The 22,323-nt window shown below is 33.3% G+C and overlaps 1 protein-coding gene across 1 annotated transcript in view; it reads right to left on the bottom strand.

Moving 5' to 3' along the window:
* The window catches only part of LOC139492111 (guanylate cyclase soluble subunit beta-2-like), a 36,333-nt gene extending 22,547 nt beyond the window's left edge, over positions 1-13,786 (bottom strand). The window contains exons 1-2 of the mRNA XM_071280255.1: positions 13,115-13,786; positions 5,944-6,017 (exon numbers count right to left, since the gene is read on the bottom strand). Of these exons, the coding sequence (XP_071136356.1) occupies positions 5,944-6,017; positions 13,115-13,117 (77 nt within the window). The 5' untranslated portion in view covers positions 13,118-13,786. The remainder of the gene's footprint in view (positions 1-5,943; positions 6,018-13,114) is intronic.
* Between the last annotated feature and the right edge of the window lie 8,537 nt (positions 13,787-22,323).

Below are 22,323 nucleotides of genomic sequence, written 5' to 3'. Positions count from 1 at the left end.
TGGATGTTTGTTTTAATGGCAGTGTCTCTTGTGTCGTTTTCGGCTGGTATCCTTTTACTAAATGTTAGGTTCTTATGACTTTATGTGTATACATAGAGAGAGATACTGTAATGGATGGTGACACTTTAATAAAATAAATATTATCTTATCTTATTATTGTATGTACAAAATCACATTACACTTTTTTAAAAGCATTAAATTTGTATAATAGAAATCCGTTTTAAACTATACAATTATACACTTATCTAAAACAATATAATAATAATTTAAAAAACGTTAAAAATTATTCAAATATACTTTTTTTAAACTGTATAATTTCATACAGAAACTTCGAAGAAAGAAATATAAGAAGTTACTGATATCCTTTAGCTTTACTTTCCGCTATAAAGATGATGTTCTCTCACTAAATAATTCAAAATTTGGTGACTATGTTGAATGCATCTATCCAATCCAACTAGAGATAAAGGATACAATAGATACAGTTATGTCTGCCTCATATCTTAACTTACATCTAGAAATTGACAACGAGGGTCGGTTAAAACAAAACTTTACGACAAAAGAGACGATTTTAGCTTCCCAAATGTGAATTTTTCATTTCTTTGTAGCAACATTCAAGCAGCGCCTGCATACGGAGTATATATCTCCTAGTTGATACGATATTCCCAGGCTTGTATAATCTATCATGATAGAGGCTTGCTGCTCACCAGGAAGCAATTAAACCAAGAGTTCCAAATAGTGCAGTTGAAATCATCACTTCGTAAACTTTACGGACGCCATCACGAGTTGATTGACCGTTATGAAATAACCGTTCCACAGATGATATCAGATATTTTCCTTATGTCGTAATTACAATCCACTTCCCTTTTTACCACGTATGTGACCTTCTGAATTATACTTTGTCTTTTTATTTGTTAGCCATGACGTTGTCAATTTATTTTCGATCTATGAGTTTGACTGTCCCTCTGGTATCCTTCGTCCTCCTTTTAAATTGATATATCTTACATTTGTACAATGACCTTGATGTTTGTAGCTCATTAAATTTTCAACACACCTTCTTAATATTTGAAGTTGGCTTGGTTTTTTTAAAAAGAAATAGCAACGTACGTAAGAATTTGAACAATGATTGCTATGAATTTAAAAAGGACACAAGAATGATGGTTCAATGGTGACACACATAAAAAGCTCGTTTTTGTGTCCTTGTGTATACATGAAATTTATAGCTTTTGTTAAAAAAAGTGACCAGAGTCTATTTTCGTTTATACTGGTACTACAAGTGGTAACAAAATTTTGTCCAGTTTGAACAAGGGAAAAACAAAATAAACGCAATTGGTTTTGCAAATTTCACGGAAAAGTTTCTGGAAACAATATATATTCGAAATCATTGTTATGAAAGTCGTCTAATGATTAGAGATAGTAATTTCATTATTATACAGAAAAGAGTCAAGATAAAATATATCTTAAATCTGTGTAATTAACGTTTTTTAATGAGACTTTTAGTATAAATGTGTGTAACCAATTATTAATTTTTCGTGCAGAAGAACGAGTAAATCATATAGTTTTTGCTTTATAAATTGTAAAGTGAGATATCAATTGGCAGTTTACAACGGAAGTTCTAACATGAAATGAGGATGGAAATTTTTTTTTTATTCCCTTTGACCAGTTTTGATTTTCACTGTACTGACGATGATATTTTCATGCAAAATGTATAAGTATTACATTATTTATATTCAATGATATAATCAGCAAATGATTCTTTACCAGTATCGCAGAATATAATAGATAAGAAAAAGATTGATGCATATCTTTTGTATATTTAAACATACAAAACGTTAGATCGTTCGTAATTTTTCAAATGAAATTATTTCTTTAAAAACCAATCGATTCATTCTTCAATTAAAAAGTATGATGTACGAAAACCTTGCTTTGTACTTTTTTTCTTAAGTGCAAAGCGAGGTTTTCGTACATCATACTTTTTAATTGAAGAATGACTTAATGAAATGATTTCAATTGAAAAATTACTAGCAATTTAACGTTATGTAACGTTTTACTCTTAATAAAAATCCAATTGAAAGACAATATTTGCTTTTAAGATATTCAAACAATTAGCATTTCTAGTTTATAATGGCTGTTTCTGATCTATCGTTTTGGAGACGAACTGTCTTTTAATTTTCAAATATGTTTCATTTCCTGGATTTCTTCATAACACGAACGAACGATCGAAGTCGTAGCCTACACTTTGTACTAAGTAATAGTACACTTTTTGTTTCTGTCTCATATTTGCAAAACATTGTAGCTACTCACACACGACCTACTGTTGACTACTCGGGCTATGTTTGTTGTTGTTTATCTAAGATGATTTGTACTGGACACGGTGCAAACAATATGATAAAATGTTGACATGATTGTGATACCTATTAATGACGATGAAAATGAACTATTCCATTTCGAAATCTTCCGTGATATATGTACCATAAAGAAATGTTTGGCATAGTTAGAGTCTTTAAATCTATGTTATGTACAGTTCTACCAGTATCACTGTGAAGTTGAACTATCAAGACCTTTATTCATGGAATTGAAAACAAATTGAAATTTTGTAATTGAAATGTTTACATGGCAAAGATGCAAGGCTATGCAGTTGATCGTAAAATATATATTCACAAATCACTGTAAAGTATCTTAATTGAAAAACAAGAACTATCTTTAAAAAAGATATCCGACGTATTTAAATTTGAGTATATGTTTAAAACTATCATTTCGATAACCTTCAGAAGCACAAAGATACCATTTAAATAACGTTTTCTCTGTTTGTGTTCAGTATTCTCGGTCCTCGTATCTTTCTGTTTACATTCACCAAAACCCCGCGGAAATCTCACATGCGTAGGTGCGTTCTAAAAGTCATGTACGTTCGTACAACAAAGTTTACATTAAAAATTATATAATTGTCCCGAATAAACAGCTGTCACGGATGCAAAGAGCTATTGGAGAAACAATTATTTTAATAAAAATATAAATCTTTGTAAGATCTAGTTCAAATATTTATAGTTTTTTACTTGCTTTCCATCACGATATAATTAACGAGACGTTTTTTTCAAACACAACCAAATCACCCACCATGACAGCATTTTGTCCAATCACAGAAAGGATTTTCGAGCATTCGTATTCTGTTGCCATAGTTAAGCGTTCTTAAGTTCAAAGGGCACAAACCGAAACTATACCGACTACGTCGGAACAAAGTAATAGGTTTTTTTTACCTCTTGCATACTGAAAATATTAAAACATATAATACTAAAATTCAATTGTATTGAGCATTTAGATATGTGAAATGCTTTTTTGGTGAGTATTAATTTTCAATTTCGAACCAGCAGAAGCCTGAATAATAACATAAACGATACCAAGTTTTCTGCACCAGATATAACTGTTCTAGTAAATGAAACATTTTATTTTGATTTAACTGTACACTGCAAAATTGTATTCACAATAAACATACTACAATTAGACCTGGAGAGAAGAGTGTTATCATCATCAAATGAAAACAAGTTTAACTTTTAGTGCCAGTCTCTATAAGAATCAAGTTAGAAGGATTTTAAAACACGATCGAAGAAAACCCAACGAACTGACCATCTTATTTTGAAGTGACACGCGTCCTGAGTTAGAAATGGTAGGTTTATTGTTTTTGTATGTCTGAAATGATTAAATAAATTTTGGTTAGAATTATAGAAATAGCAAGAGTTATTCGGTAATTTCTAATGCATTTCAATCATTGACAAATTATATACTTTTAGTACTAAAATACTAGAACAGGAAAAGGAAACGTTAGTTATATGTGTGCACCGTTATACATTTTGAACTTAAAATTAATGTTACCTTGAATGGGTTTTGTTTGTCATTAGTGTCATGTTTGTCATGTTTTCATCACTTCCTGATTCGTATGTAACTGGACACTTTTAAATTATTTGATGACAAAAGATGACAATAACACAAAAAGCTTGTTATAATTTTTGTTTTTCATATTTGTATTTTGTATTTGATCATCCTTAATTTTCTCTTAACGTTGCAGGGATGTATCAATGATAAATCCCCATGGATACGGCAATGTAAAGTATTGTACTGTTAATTGCTGTCTGGCGTAGAAGTGTTTGAAGCAGTGACTGATTTAGTTTAAACACTGTTGGAAAAATATGTCAACGTAATTAACTACTTTAAAGTTAATATTTTTACTCAATGTCATTAAAATCTCAATCTATGAACTTCTGCAAGCCTATAATTATATTGAATTTTTCAGACAGTAACGATTTCACTGCGATAGTTTACTCGTATGAATTAGCTTAACATTGAAACTACATGTATTACATTATATCGATTGATTTATCCTGTAGAGATATCTGTTAAAAATGTACTCTACTGTCGAGTATCTAAGAATAAGCAATATAAAGTTTAAATTAAAATGATGTTAACGGTAAGACCCATATAATTGGGTCGTCTTTTGAAATGATTTAATTACAGATTAATGTTTAATATGTTGTCATATCTAAAACTATCGATATAGTGGTGTATATAAAAAAAGAAGATGTGATATGATTGCCAATGAGACAACTGTCCACAAGAGACCAAAATGAAACAGACATTAACAACTATAGGTCACCGTACGGCCTTCAACAATGAACAAAGCCCATACCGCATAGTAATCTATAAAAGACCCCGATAAGACAATATAAAACAATTCAAACGAGAAAACTATCGGCCCTATTATATATATTATTTATATATTAAAAAAATGAACGAAAAACAAATATGTAACACATAAACAAACGACAACCACTGAATTACAGGCTCCTGACTTGGGACAGGCACATACTTATATAATGTGGCGGGGTTAAATTCATATTCTGCACTAAGAATAATAAATCAGGTTAGTATGGCCTAGTTTACGACTTAATATTTTCCAAAACAGTAGTACATTTAGTACTTATAAACATAAGCAGATATGGTGTGATTGATAATGAGACCATTCTCTCTAAGAGACCAAATGACACAGAAATTAACAAATATAGGTCACCGTAAGGCCTCAACCATGAGCAAAACATATACCACATAGTTAGATATAAAAGGCCCAGACAATTATAAAACCATTCAAACGAGAAAATTAACGGCCTGATTTATGTACAAAATAGTGAAAGAAAAACGAATATGATATACAACAACAAACCACAACCACTGAATTACAGGCTCCTGACATGGGACAGGCATATTATAAGCCTGGTACCTTTAATAACTATTAGCATGTCGTAATGGTCTACTGTATTGGTAGTTTGTGTATTTTTCTGTCTTGAATGTTCTTCCATTTATTTGTATTGTAATGTAATGTTTTCATGTAAGTGTTATTTTTAATATTGCCGTAAAAGCGGGAGGTTTGGATAGCCACAAAACTACGTTTAACCCATTATTTTTCTTAAAATGTTCGTACCAAGTCAGGAAAATGGCAATTGTTATCTTCTAGTTCGTTTCTATGTGTGTTGCATTGTCGTTTGTTTTTTGTTTTTTTTTGTTTTTTTTGCACTTTAGTGTTTCTGTGTGTGTTTTCCTCTTATATTTGATGTGTTTCCCTCAGTTTTAGTTTGTAACCCGAATTTGTTTTCCATCAATCTATTTGAGAATTTCGAACAGCGATATAGTACTGTTGCCTTTATTCCTGACTTGCGAAAACCACATACAGAATGTTAAACATGTTAGTCGGTGCCCTTCCCCAAAAATAATATGGGACAGTGGTGTAATAGTTAAACAACTGTATCGTATGCCCTTATCTTAGGCAGAGGGAGTTATGAGGCTTATCATTTCGTCATTGTACAAATTTGTAGAATGACATAGAATATCAGAGTTTTTTTTAGAAAGACCATTGTAATTTACATCCACAATAAACTAAAAAAAAACGTTTCTTATACTTACAAAATTTTGTCCCATACTTCTTGTCCAAACTTGTCTAGTACTAATTCCTTTATACACAAGTGTATATGTCCATACTAAAAAAAAATTAATATTCGTTTGGTATTTTCTTTAGAAAATAAACAAAAAACAGTAACATAAATAGAGAAATAGAAACCTGTCCAAATCATTGTAAATTACACAAAAAAATGATCTACTTTTCGCGAGTTTAACCAGTTATACATTCCATGGATATTTCGAATTAGATCCGTGTTGATGCGGTAAAAACCCAGGGGTGGAAGCTCGTTAGAAAGAATAAATTTTGTTTATGCGTAAATTTCAATTTTTAGTAATATTCTGTTTTTTCGTTTATCATTAAATGAAGTTTTACCGGCGTCACACATCAGCGTATAGCTCCGACGTACGCCGGGGGTGTTAAAAAATCATGTACGCTGCCAATACGCTAGTAGTTTTGGATGCATTCAACCTGGCAATCATATCTGTAACGTGTGCACAACGAGCTTTAAGCGTGTATTGGGCGTACGAGAAGCGTACCTAAGCGTTTATCGGGCGTTCAAGAAACGTATGTTGGCGTCTGCCTGGCGTTTGTCTAACGTAGATGGAATGCACGCTACGAAGGAAAAAAAGTGTCTTGAACGTATCTGAGACGCGTCCCGGTCGTGCCTTGGACATTCTATTATGGAGGTTATGTTACAAACACACCCGCATACGTTTTATTTAAAGTCGAACGATCTTCAAGCGTATACAACGTGCCTTAAACGTGTCTCAAACTTATCTGTAGCGCGTTAAACGCGCTTGTAGCGTATGAATAACGTGCGTGTAGCATAAAGATTTCTTCGAGTTGTAGCGTTCACCAAGCGTATACCTTTGTATTTCGACGTACTTCAAACTTAAGCCCCAGTCCCACTAGACCACGATCGCACCACGCTCACCGCGATCTAAAATAAATTTAGATCGTGGTGAGGTCGCGGTATGAGCGGCATGAAAATGTAAATTTTCGTTGCTTTCACGATGCTACTACGTCCTCTCTACGCTTCTACTAAGATCCCGCTACGATTATACCACGTTCTCACCGCGCTTATTTTGCGACCTCACTACGCTTATCAAGATCTTTCTACGCTCTTCACGTTCTCACTACGACCATACCACGAGTTATCCGATTGCAACACGATCTTACTGCGATTATAACACGTTCTTACCACGATTATACTACGTTCATAGCGCGATCTTACTATGTTCTCAGCAATAACGTCAACATATCAATACAGTTCAATTCCTTCTATTTCTGATTAAATCGTAGATTTCTCGGAAACAATACAGTCATGCCACCAAAATCTACCAGAACACGTGGGCATGGTGGTAGGAGTTTATGTAGAGGCAGAGGGAGCAAAGTAACGAATCCTGATCAAGCAGAGATGTCGGACCGACCAATCCAACCTAAATTACAACCTATTGCTGGTCCATAAAGCTCAATGACGATATTTTAGTGAACGATAGCAGAGATGACATAGATGTATCAATATATATAGGAAGATGTGGTATGAGTGCCAATGAGACAACTCTCCATCCAAGTAACAATTTATAAAAGTAAACCAGTATAAGCCAAGGTACGCCCTTCAACACGGAGCTTTGGCTCACATCAATCAGCACGTTTTAAAGTACCCAAAATATTACTAGTGTTAAACCATTTAAACGGGAAAACCAACGGTCTAATCTATATAAAACGAGAAGCATGGTTGAGTCGTTAGAGCAAATGGATAATTACATTCAAACAAACAAAATCAAGGGAGCTTTTTTATATATTTTATGTAAAAATGACAATGAGAATGATGGCCGTAGTGTGAACGTAGTCAGGTCGTAAGAAGAGCGTGATGAGGACGGCAGAGGCGTGCTAGAATCGTACTATGTGAACAGCGTGGTATAGTCGTAGTGGAAGCGTAGTTAGGTCGCAGTGAGAACGTGATGGTCGTAGTGAGGTCGTGATAGCGTCGCTGTGCGATCGTAGCGCAGTCTCTCCGAATAAAATCACGCTCTCGCTACGATTTTACAGCGACCATTGCGATCTTACTACGATCTTAGTGCGCTCTCACTACGCTTCTACTACGACCTGATTTCGCCACGACCGCACCACGATTGTTTTGAACATGTTCAAAGTTGGCCACGCTCTTCACGAGCTTGAAGACCTTACCACGACCGTGATACGACCTTACTGCGATCTACACGATCGCACTACGATCATCAAAATTTGCATTTTTTTCACAGATCGTAGTGCGATCGTGGCCTAGTGGGACTGGGGTATTATCAACGTCATTACCTCCCCTGTAACTGTATCGTATGCCTTTAACGATTGCTTAGCGTTCCTCTGGCGTGCAACTAACGTATACCGACTTTGTCAATTTTCTCTGTACGTTTGGTGCACGCCGGTATATACGCCAATGTGTGACGCCGGCATAAATGAATTAAATAAACGGAAGAAAAATGAAATAATTTCCAATACATGCCTCAAATAATGTACAGTAAGGATGAAAATTATATTAAGGAAAATGGTGTTTTGATTTTACATCATTTCAATACTTTGAAATGTAATGTACGTAGTTGTTTTGAAGAAAATGCAGATTAGTCCGGTAAAGAGGTACAAAGTTTTTACGAAGATAGGAAAAAGATAAGAATACAAAGACGAAAAAATGAAATCAACTCGTCAATGCCTTACCAAGATAAACAGTCAAAATCTAGTTTGATTATGAACATCGACGAAAAGTGCTTAAAAATTAAAACGATCTTGCGGAGTAAATTACGCGAACATGTTGCAAAAATGTTGTAATGATACTTAATTAAAAGTCAAAATGTTTTTAAAACTCCATACTTTCGTCAAAAGAAACAACTATTGGGGATTGATAAGTAACGTGGGATTGGATATGAAGGTTGTGAACAGCTTATGAAAATATCCGACTTATATTTTGGTACGCCAAACGCGCATGGTGCTTGCATCAACAGTAAGAAGATTTTCCAATGTTTTTGTAGAACTGAGCATGCCCAGTTTTACAATTGTTTTGGTGACTGTGCATGCGTGTTTTACAAATTTCCTACCATATGTTTACCATGCACGATTCCTATAAAAATTGTAAAAAGTAAACACTACATATATACATGTAAATGTATGCAGCTTGGTTCATCAAACAATTCTAAAACTGTGCAATTAAATGAAATCACTGCAAAATCATACAAAAATATTCAAATCTGTGCACCTAAAAAAACATCTAATAGACTTACATAAGTATGCATGCCTGATTAATCCTTTATATGTCTATTTGGGCATACCCAGATCTTGAACTATTTGTACTCATTTTTATCTGGAGAAAGAGCTTAAAAACAAAACTAATATTCAACAATTGAGTAATTTACGTCCGAGGCCACCTATCCCAATGAATTCTTAATATTTATGCACTTTAAGGGGGCTCGCGGGTATAAATCTTTTTAAATAATAAATAAATGTGAATGATAAAAATCAGTCGAAAACTGAATCTTTTCCCGATAAGTCATAGTTTAAAATAACACTTTACGTTAGCAACGTCATTACCTCTCCTGTAACTGTATCGTATGCCCTTTTTAAAAATTCTCATGCAAGCTGACGTCAAACAATGTCGCGATATCGATAACATTATTTTTAATTTGAATCCGTAAACATCTAGTTTAATGCCTGTTTGTTTTAATAACAATAGCATTCTTCTCATTTTTTTACTGCGGGAATCTATAATACTAAAATTACGAGGTCCAATTTGTCAGCCGTCATCACGTAAAAACGACGAATCACAGAATTTAACTTTATATATAACTAATATAGTACAAAGGTGTAGATTAAAAATTACACCACTCCAGGCCCTTTTGTTTTCCACGTAATTAACATTGCCAATAATGAAGAAGTTCCGGGTCGAGTCCGCTACCGATACCAATAGTATATTCACCTGTTACCTATTACCTTATCTGTACGTTCCGCATCTGACAGGCGCACCACCAAACGTTGTATTCAGGATTAATATGCTATATACACGGGTCATAACCACAGGGTTGACATGCACTACTAAATTGTCAAATTGTTACCTATTGTAGTATTTTAATCAGTTAGACTTTCTAAGATAACAATACGAATACTAAAAATCTGGACTAAAAATAAGGCGTATAGGTACAGTTTTCAATTTGTTAGTGGGCATGACGTTAAACAGCGAGTCAAAGAATTCAACTTTACTTATAACTTATATAGGACAATGCTGTTGATTAAAAAATACTCCATTCCAGGACCTTTTGTTTTCCAAATAATTAATATTACCAATAATTGATAAGTTCCAGTTCGACGGGTTCAAACAGAAAGACTTGAAAGCAGAGAAAAACTGTGTATCTTATAATCGGCATGACTTTAACAGATGACAATACTAATACTAAAATAAGGCTTGCGCATAGTTATATACTTTAATTCAATCACGGACCCGTGATATCACGGGTGTGTTCTAGTATAAATAATATTTCTTTGAATGAGTATAATATAGTACATTATAATCTTGAAAACATTTCTCAACAATATTTTACATAATTTCATGTTAAAAGAGTTAGTTTAAACATATTTATATAGTGGATTTAGATACAAGTTATTGCAAGTTATATTAATCCCTTTCCACTTCGCGGGTGTGAGTGCTGTAGCGGCATTTGCCAGTTCTTTTTCGAAATCTACAAGGGTTTCTTTTACGTGCAAGGGATATTACTTTCTCTTAATACGGGTCAACCATTTATCGTTCCCTTCCGACGGTCTATCATCGTTTCCTTAAGACCATACTCGCAAATGGTGTCAAGGGAGAGCCGAAAATTAAGCCCCTGAAATTTCCTCCACGGAACGGGGATCGAACAAGGAACCTTTGTGTTAGCAGTCCGATGCACTAACCCCTACATCACGGCTCTCTTAAAAGAGTACATTGCTACAAAAATAAACTTTAAGCTCACATGTTGCAATCGCTTAAATACTAGTACATAACAGAGTTGATACAGTCGCAATTCCACACGTACTGGCCGTAAATCATGAACATATAGCCAAAATGCCAGTACAATTAAGTATCTGTACTACACTACTTCAACTTAGTTGTTAGGTGAGTACAATACGGTATACACGAAAGGGATTGTGATAGCGATTTGGCTTTTTTAAACATGTGTTTTTAAAAATAAATAAATCCGAGTCCTGTAGAAAGACAAAACCGGGTCCGATTTTAAACAAAACTAACAAAACCGTGTTAATCCCTTTGTCATGTCCAATTTATTTCGTTAAATGCATAAATATACATATTAATGCTGAAGTGTTTTAAAAGGTGACTGATCTCGCCACCTGCATTCTTATAACGTCCCTTCTGTGCGTTTCGTTCTGTACAACGTGCTCTGTTTAATGATAAGTTAAGCTAAAATTAAAGTAGGGGTCAGTCTTATTCTCATTTTTTTGTGCACTTTTATCTTTTTCTCTATTAATCTAAAACGAGTGTAGAAAATGTTACATATTTTAAAAAATCGAAAAATAGTCAAACTGATGTGCATTTAATTTCTACGATTACATATAAGTCCGTTTGACTTATAGAAGTCAAACGGACTATACAAATAACAAAGAGTTCTTCTAAAAGCTGTCGTTCTGGTGGTCCGTTATCGTTCCGGAAATTAGAAGCTCGATGTATTATAAACTCAAGCACACGGAGTAATATGAAAGTTGTCGGAAAGAAGTATTTGAACGACATTCGCCAAGTTCAATTGATGCATTCTTTAATTGACAGAGAATCAAGTTTATATTCATTTCTGGTACGTTGTTGATTAGATCTAAAGGGGTTTTTGTTCGATCCAGGTTCATGCATACAACTGCGGTTATCAAAATTAAAGGTATATTCTTTAAATGGACTTGTGGGTGAGACATTTCTTCCGCCTAAATCTTTATAGTTTAGTAGTTCCATTCATAGCAAGCTTCAACATGACAAAATTGAACTAAACGCCCAGGAGTTCATAGTGCCAGCATAATGCTGTTGTATTCTAATGTGTTCCGAGTGCCATGTTGTTGTATGACTTGGTTTCATTTTCATTGAAAGCGATATACAGGAATAGAACGGGATTTTTCTCACTTTTTGATGACCCTTCCTGTATTTTATATTATGATTCTAATTGTATTTCAGCTTTAGTTTTTAGTGCTTTCCGTTGTTTCCATGTGTGTATGTTTGTCTGTCTTTTCTTTTGAAGTATGTTCGTCCTGTTTAAGCTTCAGTTCTTTTGACATTTTCAAAATATCTTGATTTCTGATAATATTTTAAAATTCTCGAATTTCTCTTTGGAAATTTTAATTTGTGTAGAAAATCCGGTTATAAAGCATATTTGATTTAAATATTTGTTGAGACTTATATCATAGAAGTAATATTTAAATTTAAATATTACTTCCATGCTTATATCAACTGAAATATATCAGCATTTTACTTTTCTGGAATTTTGTAATGAAAACAAAATCTTAAGGTTCAGCATAACCTTTTTGCAAATATGGACGTATTTACACGACACATTTCAATCTGAGTACAGACAAACAAGTGCATCTTGAAAAGTTTTAGAGACCGGTTGGACCTAGGTAAATAAAATTTGAATGCATTTAAAGTTTAAGAACATTGAAAACTTAATTAGATTTTGCTATTAATTTTTTTCGTTCCTGCAGAAGGTGCCAAAATAAACTAAGTTTGAAATGAAGAATGAGAAGCTCCCCTCATATAGCACATGTACTGGTTTAAATGAACAAGTTCTTGATAGACAATAGACATCTGCCCAGAATATGTGATTTCAACTGTGTAACTGTGTAACTGAGTGGACCGTATCAAATGAAACTCGTGTGTTTGTTTATTTTGTTATCTTCTGCAGACTAGAAAAAAATGCACATCAAAATCTAGGTTAGTTTTCAATTTTCAATTTTCTGAAACATAGCCTTTATATAACTTTTATATATCTAGGTCCTGTCATGTCTTAAAATGTTCCTAGATGCATCAATTTGTCTGTACTCATAGTAGACTTTGTGGTGTAAAAACAGCTATATTTTTTAATTCCTTTAGATGAACCTAAAATGAACTTTATTAAATGATATACACAAGAAAAACTTATATAAAAAATAAATTCACTGACTTACCATCTCGAGTTTTATCCTTTCAGTTCTTCTGTTCTTCTAATCCGTAAGATTTCCAATATTGATACTACTACATGTAGTTACGCCTTAAAGCAGAGTTGTTTATGTCTCATTAAAGGAGAAACTACTTATAAACATTCATCAAACACTAAAATTAATATCAAGTTTTCTTACTAATTATAAAACTAATAAATCGATGGCTGACCTCCTTTACATTGCAAGAATCATGGTCCAAACTGACGATATTGTTTGATTGACCATTTAATTATAATATTCTGCAAGTCATTGACACGGATGTATAGGTTCTGTTAAAGGATGCAGCACTTATTATATTTATTATATATACACATTTATTATATATATGTATATATAATGCACATATCGCATTAAAAACTAACCATGCAAATACAGCTTCCTTTAGAACATTGCAAAAATAAATAACAATAATACCACTGCTATATATAGTGTAAGTGTATTGACTACATTCCCATCATATTGAGATACCAGATGTGAAAAATAAATACTCCCAATATCAAAGTTTGTCAACGCACATTGTGTGTTGTATGTGTCGTAAAAAGAATTTTGCATGTCAGATGCGTTTAATTACTGTAAAAGCTGTGAAAAATATTGTCACTCGTGTGAAAAAAAATATAATAAGTGTTCGACTTGTCAACCAGATTCACCACATGCAGTTATCCAATCAAGGAAAACTTTATTACACTTCCACTAATTGATTAAAAATTAATATCCTGCAATAGAAAAAAAATAGTTAATAACAGGAATAAAAAAGATGCGTTGATTAACGTCAATGAGTCACAACACAAATAAACACAAATTCAGAAAGATATTGTAATGGCACCTACCCCAATTTTTTATAAGTCTATATGATATAAGAATAAGAAGATGTGGTATGAATCCCACGACGAGAGACCAAATGACGTAAGCAACTATATAGTTCACCGTACGACCTTCTACAATGTGCAAAACTCATACCGTACAGCAGACTATACAAGACTCAAAATTGATAAATGTAAAACCATTCAAACGAGAAAACTATTCGGCGACCCGACTTATGTACAAAACAATAAACGAAAAACAAATAAGATATACAACACCAAACGACAACCACTATGCAAATGAATGATTGTTTTCATGAGACTAAGGGTTTACTGAAAGTGTTGGGAAGATGTACGTACGTTAACCGAATTTGGTCAAAAAAGATATATAATAGTATGAAATTGGTTGATATTGCTTCAGCTGAATGGTTTTAGAATTATGCACACATCCCCATATATTCTCTTAGCGTTATTTTAGGTTCTCCAAAAAGTAATTTTCTTCAGAAAAAACACATTGCAAAATGAACACCAGTCGTTCAAAATTTGCATGTGGTGTGCAATATATTATAAAAGATCAGTAAATGTTTTTTAGATGTCAGTATCACAAATTTTTAGTGAAATTGTTTCAATAAATAATTAAAGGTAGACAATACGCATGTCGCAACTATTCAGCAGATACATGACGTGGATGTTAGCATTTATAGTTCACCGTTTTGCTTTCAACCATGCATGATAAAAGCCAATCCCTTATCGTAAGTATGATAGGTCTCGGGTTAAAAAAATGTGAAACAATTAACTCGAGAATGCAAACGACAAGACTGGTTTCACATCACAGCGACGACGATAGAAGTTCTTAACGACCTTGCCTGACTATATAGCCCTTGCACGGTCGGGTTGTATAGTACAGCATTATAACATTATGCCTCATATCTTAAGGTAGATCGGTTATCTTTCTCTTTGCATCTCTTCTTGGCATGTTTCAAAATACCTTTTTTGTTGTTGAAATAATACTTATACACCGTGGCAAGTATCATTTAACATAAAGCAAAAACATCTAAAATTTAAAAATTAAACTATCAAAAAATTAAAAGTTATTAGACGTTTTTAAAATTTCAGAAAAAAAATCCTTAAGAATCATGGGCAGATTATTGAATCTTGACCGTGTTTGTGACGTTTTCGCTTTGTGACCTCACTTTTAGACTTTTCTTACGTGCAATTGAGAAGCTTTCTCAATATCACCCTTCTACTCCGACATTCGCATTTTGGGATAACTTTTTCTGCTGTTCGATTTTAAATAACTTTATTTAATTACCATTAATGGTGTTCCAAAAGACGCAGAAACACAGATTCCACAAGAGAAATGATTTGTTTAGTAAAAGTTACCATTATGTGTTTATATTTTTACATATGTGATTATTTATTATATAGTTCCACCGATCAATTTTTATTCCATATTGAATCATGCAATATTGAATTGAACCACAAGCACTTTAAAATTGTCCATATATCAACGTTCTTCTAAGTTTCTGTTTGAGGCCTAATAGTACCTAACTGGCACCCACGCATAATTCCGCATCCGCAAAAATGAAATAACTGATGTTTTGTTTTATTTCTCCAAATATTTAGAACAATTGACAATAGTCCATGCCTATTATTATCTTTGTTATATATAAAAGGATGTCTGTAACATACATTTTAATTTAACTGCTAATGTTTATGACATGACTTTTTGTGAACGTCATAACACTGCGGCATTTCCGTATGACTTACTTTTTCACTGAAAAAGTGGGAGAAGTTAGGGTATATACTGTTAATGTTTTGTGATATTTAAAAATATATTTAGTTATGTTGAAAATACTCTGTACAATTTTGGCCCTTTGACGTTAGAAACAGTCAGTGCTCGCTTTTATCGCCTTTTGTAGTCGGTAGATTTTTAATAATTTATAAAAGTGAAAACCTTTATTCTTAAGTATTTTATTTTTCAAAATGTCTTCAAAGAAGGACACTTATAGTGTATGATGTATTTATGATTGTTTTTCGTATTATTTTTTTTAATAAAAACAGTTGTCGCAGTACTCACGCAAAGGTGGGGTCTGGCAAGATGACAAGGGGGTCATGACCCTATTATTCTACGTAACACCATATGCTACGATATTTTTCTGTGGTATCACAGCAATGTTTTTTTAAATGGTTGTTTCTTGTTTACCAGAGCAGCCGATTCATTACTAGTACCAGTTTTTAATCATTTATCCTCCGAATACCGGGGAAGCTTTATTCATGTTATGGTCTTTGTGGTCGTGCTACGTATCCATTAAATGAACTTTTGTATCTTCTTTTACTATAAGAGCACCTTCTTGTCAAAATTACAAATGCTAGCGATTTGAATCGTCTTGCATCGTCTTGCCAGACTTCGTTTACTGTTTTTCCATGGATGATACCACACAGTGTTGCTTGATTTATTTAAACATTTAATTAACCCATATAAAATAACGGTGTTTCATCATTTTTAGATGTTATCAATGTTATTAAAAGTCATGCGTCTAAACTTTGTCTTTCATCAGCAGAAGTAAAATGGTTTTGCAAATCGGATTACGATTATTCTGGAATTAAAATTTTAAGTTTAATGAAAACAGATGTACAAAATGAAACTGCACACCCACAGCGTTTTGGTCTTGATTATTTAAAAAAAAAATCCAAGTAAAGCAAATTGGTCTGCATTGCTAGCAGTCCTTTTAAAAATAACACAACTTTGAATTGTAAATGCATTGCTTTCTAATATGACTATATTTCAGTTGACGAAGGAGGAATAACAAATTTATAATCAATCAAATGGTCACAGTTGTCCAACCCTACTAGAAAACTCAATATTAAAGTCTTTATCATAAACATGGTTTTTCACTAGTAATTTTTGGGGCCCTTTATAGCTTGCTGTTCGGTGTGGGCCAATGCTTCGTGTCGAAGACCGTACTTTGACCTATAACGGTTTACTTTTATAAATTGTGATTTGGATGGAGAGTTGTCTCTTTGGCACTCATACCACATCTTCTCATATCTACTAAAATATTTTTTGTAAAATGTACCACATTTGTTTTCATTAAAGACAGATAAATCCAAATAAAAAGAGACAGACCATATGAAAATTACCAACATTTCTTAAAAGTTCATGATTTTTTTTAATATAATGATGATTAACTATTAACCATTAAATACCTAGTAGATCGAATGAAAAATGTATGTGGTGATGAAACATATAGCCAAACAGACACAAGCAGGAACTACAAGAACATAAATTCCATAATTCTATGGAAGTGAAAATGTGCTAGTAACATTCTGACAAACTGTATCTAATATTATCCACGAATTCGACAAGGAATCATATTCATGAGTGGTCTTGAACAATGCAGATGGTTCAGCAAAGTAGCAGTACAGGCGTCTCTGATATGAATTTTTAGCCAATGATTGAACTTAACCAAAGTGATATGAACTGCATTTACTCAACAATTACGTTAATATATGCAAAAAACTCTTGTCGAAGACGAACTCCAGTTATATCATTTGACCGACCACTATACTGGAAATCTGTCATGATCACAAGTGTGGAAGAATGTAGTAACATCATCATAAAATAAGGTGCTTTTCACACAGATATGAGTGTATTTTGAGCAGTATAGAACTACTACAAAAGACGAAAATTAGCCAAACCAATCCAGGACATCAAATTTCTGGCTTTGCTATCTTGATAAGGTGGCCTTTACAAAAGTTTCCTAAATATAGAAATGACAGGGAGCGACCGTTTTGGACTGGCTAGTCAACTGATTAGGGGATGGAACATGTGCTTATGAGAAGTGTAAAGATAACTGGAGGATTTACAAGAAGCTGGTGGTATGGGAGAATCTTGTAAATAAGCTTATCATAGATACCCGGATTAAATTTTATATTTACGACATACGCGAGTTTCTTCTAAAAATGACTCATCAGTGAAGATCGAATCCAAAAAAGTTAAAAAGGCCAATAAAGTACGAAGTTGAAGAGCAATGCGGAAACCACTGCGGCTCTTGTCTTTACCAACTTTAGCCGAATACAATCGTGTAATACAACAGTTAGGAACCAGCACATTGAAAATACCAAAACGAAAATGGAAGAAACAACAAAAATTCAACTCTGCTCACGGGTTTTTGACGGATCGAAACCCCTTCACAAATGACAAGTCAGTAGGAAACATCGAAACGTGAATAGTATCGGATGAAGCCAGTCGACGATAAAATCGTAGGATTTTTGCTGGACATGTTGTTTCAGAAATATCATTCAGGAAGAAAAACAAAATTGTTACACTTGACGCAAAACCATCATCAGGCTCGAATATCTCACAAGCCACAAGTTGATCCTCAAGTTTATGTTTCAACGACTAACAGCACGAAGACAATAATTGCAGAACAATACAGCAGAACGTTTTTAATCCGAACTATCAAGCTTTTCAGTGGTCTCCAAAAGCAAGCAAACAATTTAAAGCCTAAAGTCAAATTAAACTTTTTTTTATAACTTATTAGCTAGTTTTATTATAAAACTTAATGTAAATATACTGTTTTCTGAAAAAAATTCTGTAATTTGTCCAAATTTAAAAGAAATTTACTTCTTTCAAATGTTGGCTTTCAGACAACAATTTGCTCACATGTTTTCCGTATGTAGTCACTTCAGCGTGACCTTTCCCGTAAATTCCGGTGGTCACAGTACGCAAGTGCGATGGGGGAAACCCAAATTGGAAGAGAGTGTCAAAAAACGTAAACATCGCTCCGTCATCGAAATACACTATATGTTATTGTTCATGTTACATGTATACACATGCTTACCTGAATATCCATGCTTATGTGTTGATTGTTTACGATGGTGACAATCGGTAAACTTCGGATTCAAAAGACGACCATTAATTACATGTAGCTGTCATATTTTCACAACAACACTGACCGAGTGGGGCCACAATTCCATTGGAAAATATATATTTAACACATCTCCTGAAAAAAAATATAACAAAATGAAACCAAAAGGCACAGCTTAACTGCCACAAGAAACTTCTATGACCCCAACTTAGTACTGCTAACCGTGACATTAATCAAAAGTTGTTCCTCTAGGCGTAAAACGTTGGTATTGTGTGTACACAAAATAATCATAAATGTCAAATCATATATTTATTAACGTCTTGGTTGGTTAAAAATTTACTTGATAACACCAGGGCCTTCGTTGGAATATTTTTTTCATAGGATTGCAGGATTAAATTATCAAAAAACTAACCGTTCTTTATCGTCTTACCCATAATGTAGCTCATCCATTCACCCTGACATAATTCGTAGCCAACATACTGTGATAATGTTCTGTGAAAACGAGTTCCATGTAAAGGCACTTCAAACGAGTTATGCAGATAGCAAATATGTGGTTCACACAAGGAAGAGTTCCCATGTACGGTTCACCGATTTTTTACACATTCAATATTTTAAAAAGGCAAGTTTTCTTACTAGTCATTTGGTACATTATTTTTGACGAAGAATTCCAGTAAACAATCAATATTTTCGTGAATTTACATGTTCCAGTCTTTATTCAAAGCCATACAAATGTGATTTACCATGACAAAATATGAAACACTCTATAGCGAACCATGCAAATTGTTTGACCAGACCATGTAAATTTTCAACATAATGCTTATACGTATTAATTATCAACAACTACTTTACTTTTTATACGCATATTTGAAGAGAACAAAAGAAATGGATTACGAGAGTTTAACTTACTTAACCAAATCATGACTAACTGCAACAAATCATTTCATAATTCACTGAACTAAACATTCCTCGATAAGAAGACTAAACTTATTGTGAAGAATTTAGCCGAGCTGGAAAGGGTAGTAAATTCAATATCAATAAATAGATCAAGGTTGCCACTAGCATAAATAAATTTGTTGGTCCTTGAAACTTGTTACAGTCTGGTTAAAGCTATGTAACAACAACTTACATTTAGAATTTTCAATTCATGTCTCTGCCAACCACAAAGTGTTCATTTCCGTTTTCGCTGTTACAATTTATCAATAGCCAATATTTTCTCTCAGTCTTCTTTTGATCTTTGATTACTTCTACTAGATATTTCTGATATTTATTTTGTATAATATTCTGTATTGCTAATATTTGACAAGAAAAATCGGCACTCGTTAAATCACGAATCGTAATAAATCTAATGATACAACTTCTCTGATCTTAGTTGTATGTTAATTTGTTAATAGGTTCGAATGGTTTATACGCTATCAATACTGTTCACAGTAACCAGTCTATGGAAGAAGCGATTCGATAAAAGCTTTTCTTATATCAACGAGCGATATTGTCTTATATCAACGAGCGATATTGTCTTATATCAACGAGTTGCATTGTGGGAAATTTCAGACGAATGTTAGCATTTGTACGAAGAAAGGCAGATTTCTCGGTATAAAGTAATGACTCTTTTCTTAAAACAGGGTGACATTTAACATGACATACGTCTGGTGTATAATTTTCATGGGTTATTTTATGTAATAACAAGCAAGGTGTATTTAAACGAGAAAATTGAATTATTGAATAAATGAAACATAAATGCACGATTTATCATTTGTAGATGTACACATCATCATGTAGCAAATTCAGTGGAATGCAATTGAGATGAATTCAATCGTTTGCTACGCCAAAACCGCCTATAAGTCAACGATACTGCTATATTTTAAAATATCAATGCGATATTTGTCTTATATCATAGCGATGATTTTTTAATATCAAAAATTTATGAATGCGATACTTTTCTAATATAACTGCTATAGTTTTCTAATATAGAATTAATACGATGACACGTCACAATGCATGTCAAGAAAACTGCAAACATAATTCACAAACTTAGATCATGACCAGTTCAATGTTTTAGAATCAACATCACTAAAATTTCGTAACTGTAACACAATTAACGCTTACATGAACTTATCATTCCGAAAATGTTGCTTGACCCTATTGATAGTTGATAGTGTTAACAACCTGTTCAGTCTATTGTTTTCAATCACATGGTTTAACCAACTAACCAACATGTTTAACCCCGCCACATTATTTATGTATGTGCCTTTCCCAAGTCAGGAGCCTGTAATTCAGTGGTTGTCGTTTGGTCATGTGTTACATATTTGTTTTTCGTTCATTTTTCTTTTATATAATAAGGCCGTTATTTTCTAGTTTGAATTGTTTTACATTGTCTTATCGGGGCCTTTTATAGCTGATTATGCGGTATGGGCTTTGCTCATTGTTGAAGGCCGTACGGCGACCTATAATTGTTAATGTCTGCGTTATTTTGGTCTCTTGTGGACAGTTGTCTCATTGGCAATCTTACCACATCTTCTTTTTTATAATTCTATTTGAAGTGATGATGCAATGGCGGAATTTAAAAGCGGTTGCAAATACGTCTACCGACCTATTATATTCTAATTTACTGGTCACACTGCTATAGTCTACCCACCTTGGTAATATCGAAATAGACAAAAAATATCATTACTTAAAAGAAACATTCATTCAAACAATCCAATCCAATACAGCTCCAAATTACAATGAATATTCAAATGGTAAAATCAATAATCCAAACAAATTAAAATGTATAAATGCTGATGTCCCGCTCTTTGAAGATACCAACTGAGTAGCCTCGGACTATAAAAACTGGACAACTTCAGATACAACGAAAATCAAAAATCTTGTCAAACAGAAAATATATTTATTATTAACATAGCAAAAGATATTGAGAAGGAAGACAGTTCTTTTTGGATATCAAAGACTTTTCCCCGTTGGTAAATCGATATCTCTATGAACATAATCAGCTCGCCGCGTGGACGCTCTTTTACATCGCGATGACCGTGAGGGTATTCCGATGTATTATTGCCACAGAGATTTGACTTTCGTTTTTGGCTAGTAGGGCAACCGATCGTACACATACGCGAACTTTTCTTAGTGCAAAATAACAATAAAAAATGTTTAGAACACAAATAAATAAGATGTAAATGAAAAATTTACGTTTTTTGATTGATCATGAGTTAAGTCTGCCAATTGATATTTTATCGTGTGTTTTTCTATGTTGTGATGTTATGCTATTGTTTCAGAAAAAGGGAGAAGGTTTGGATCCATTAAAACGTTTAATCCCGCTGCAAATGTTTACACCTGTCCAAAGTCAGGAATCTGATGTACAGTAGTTGTCGTTTGTTTAAATAATATATACGTGTTTCTCGTTTCCCGTTTTTTTATATAGATTAGACCGTTGGTTTTCCCGTTTGAATGGTTTTACACTAGTAATTTTGGATCCCTTTATAGCTTGCAGTTCGGTGTGAGCCAAGGCTTCGTG

The sequence above is a fragment of the Mytilus edulis genome, chromosome 1 (assembly GCF_963676685.1).
Source record: "Mytilus edulis chromosome 1, xbMytEdul2.2, whole genome shotgun sequence".
Classification (NCBI taxonomy): Eukaryota; Metazoa; Mollusca; class Bivalvia; order Mytilida; family Mytilidae; genus Mytilus; species Mytilus edulis.
This window is presented reverse-complemented; position numbering and strand designations above follow the sequence as displayed.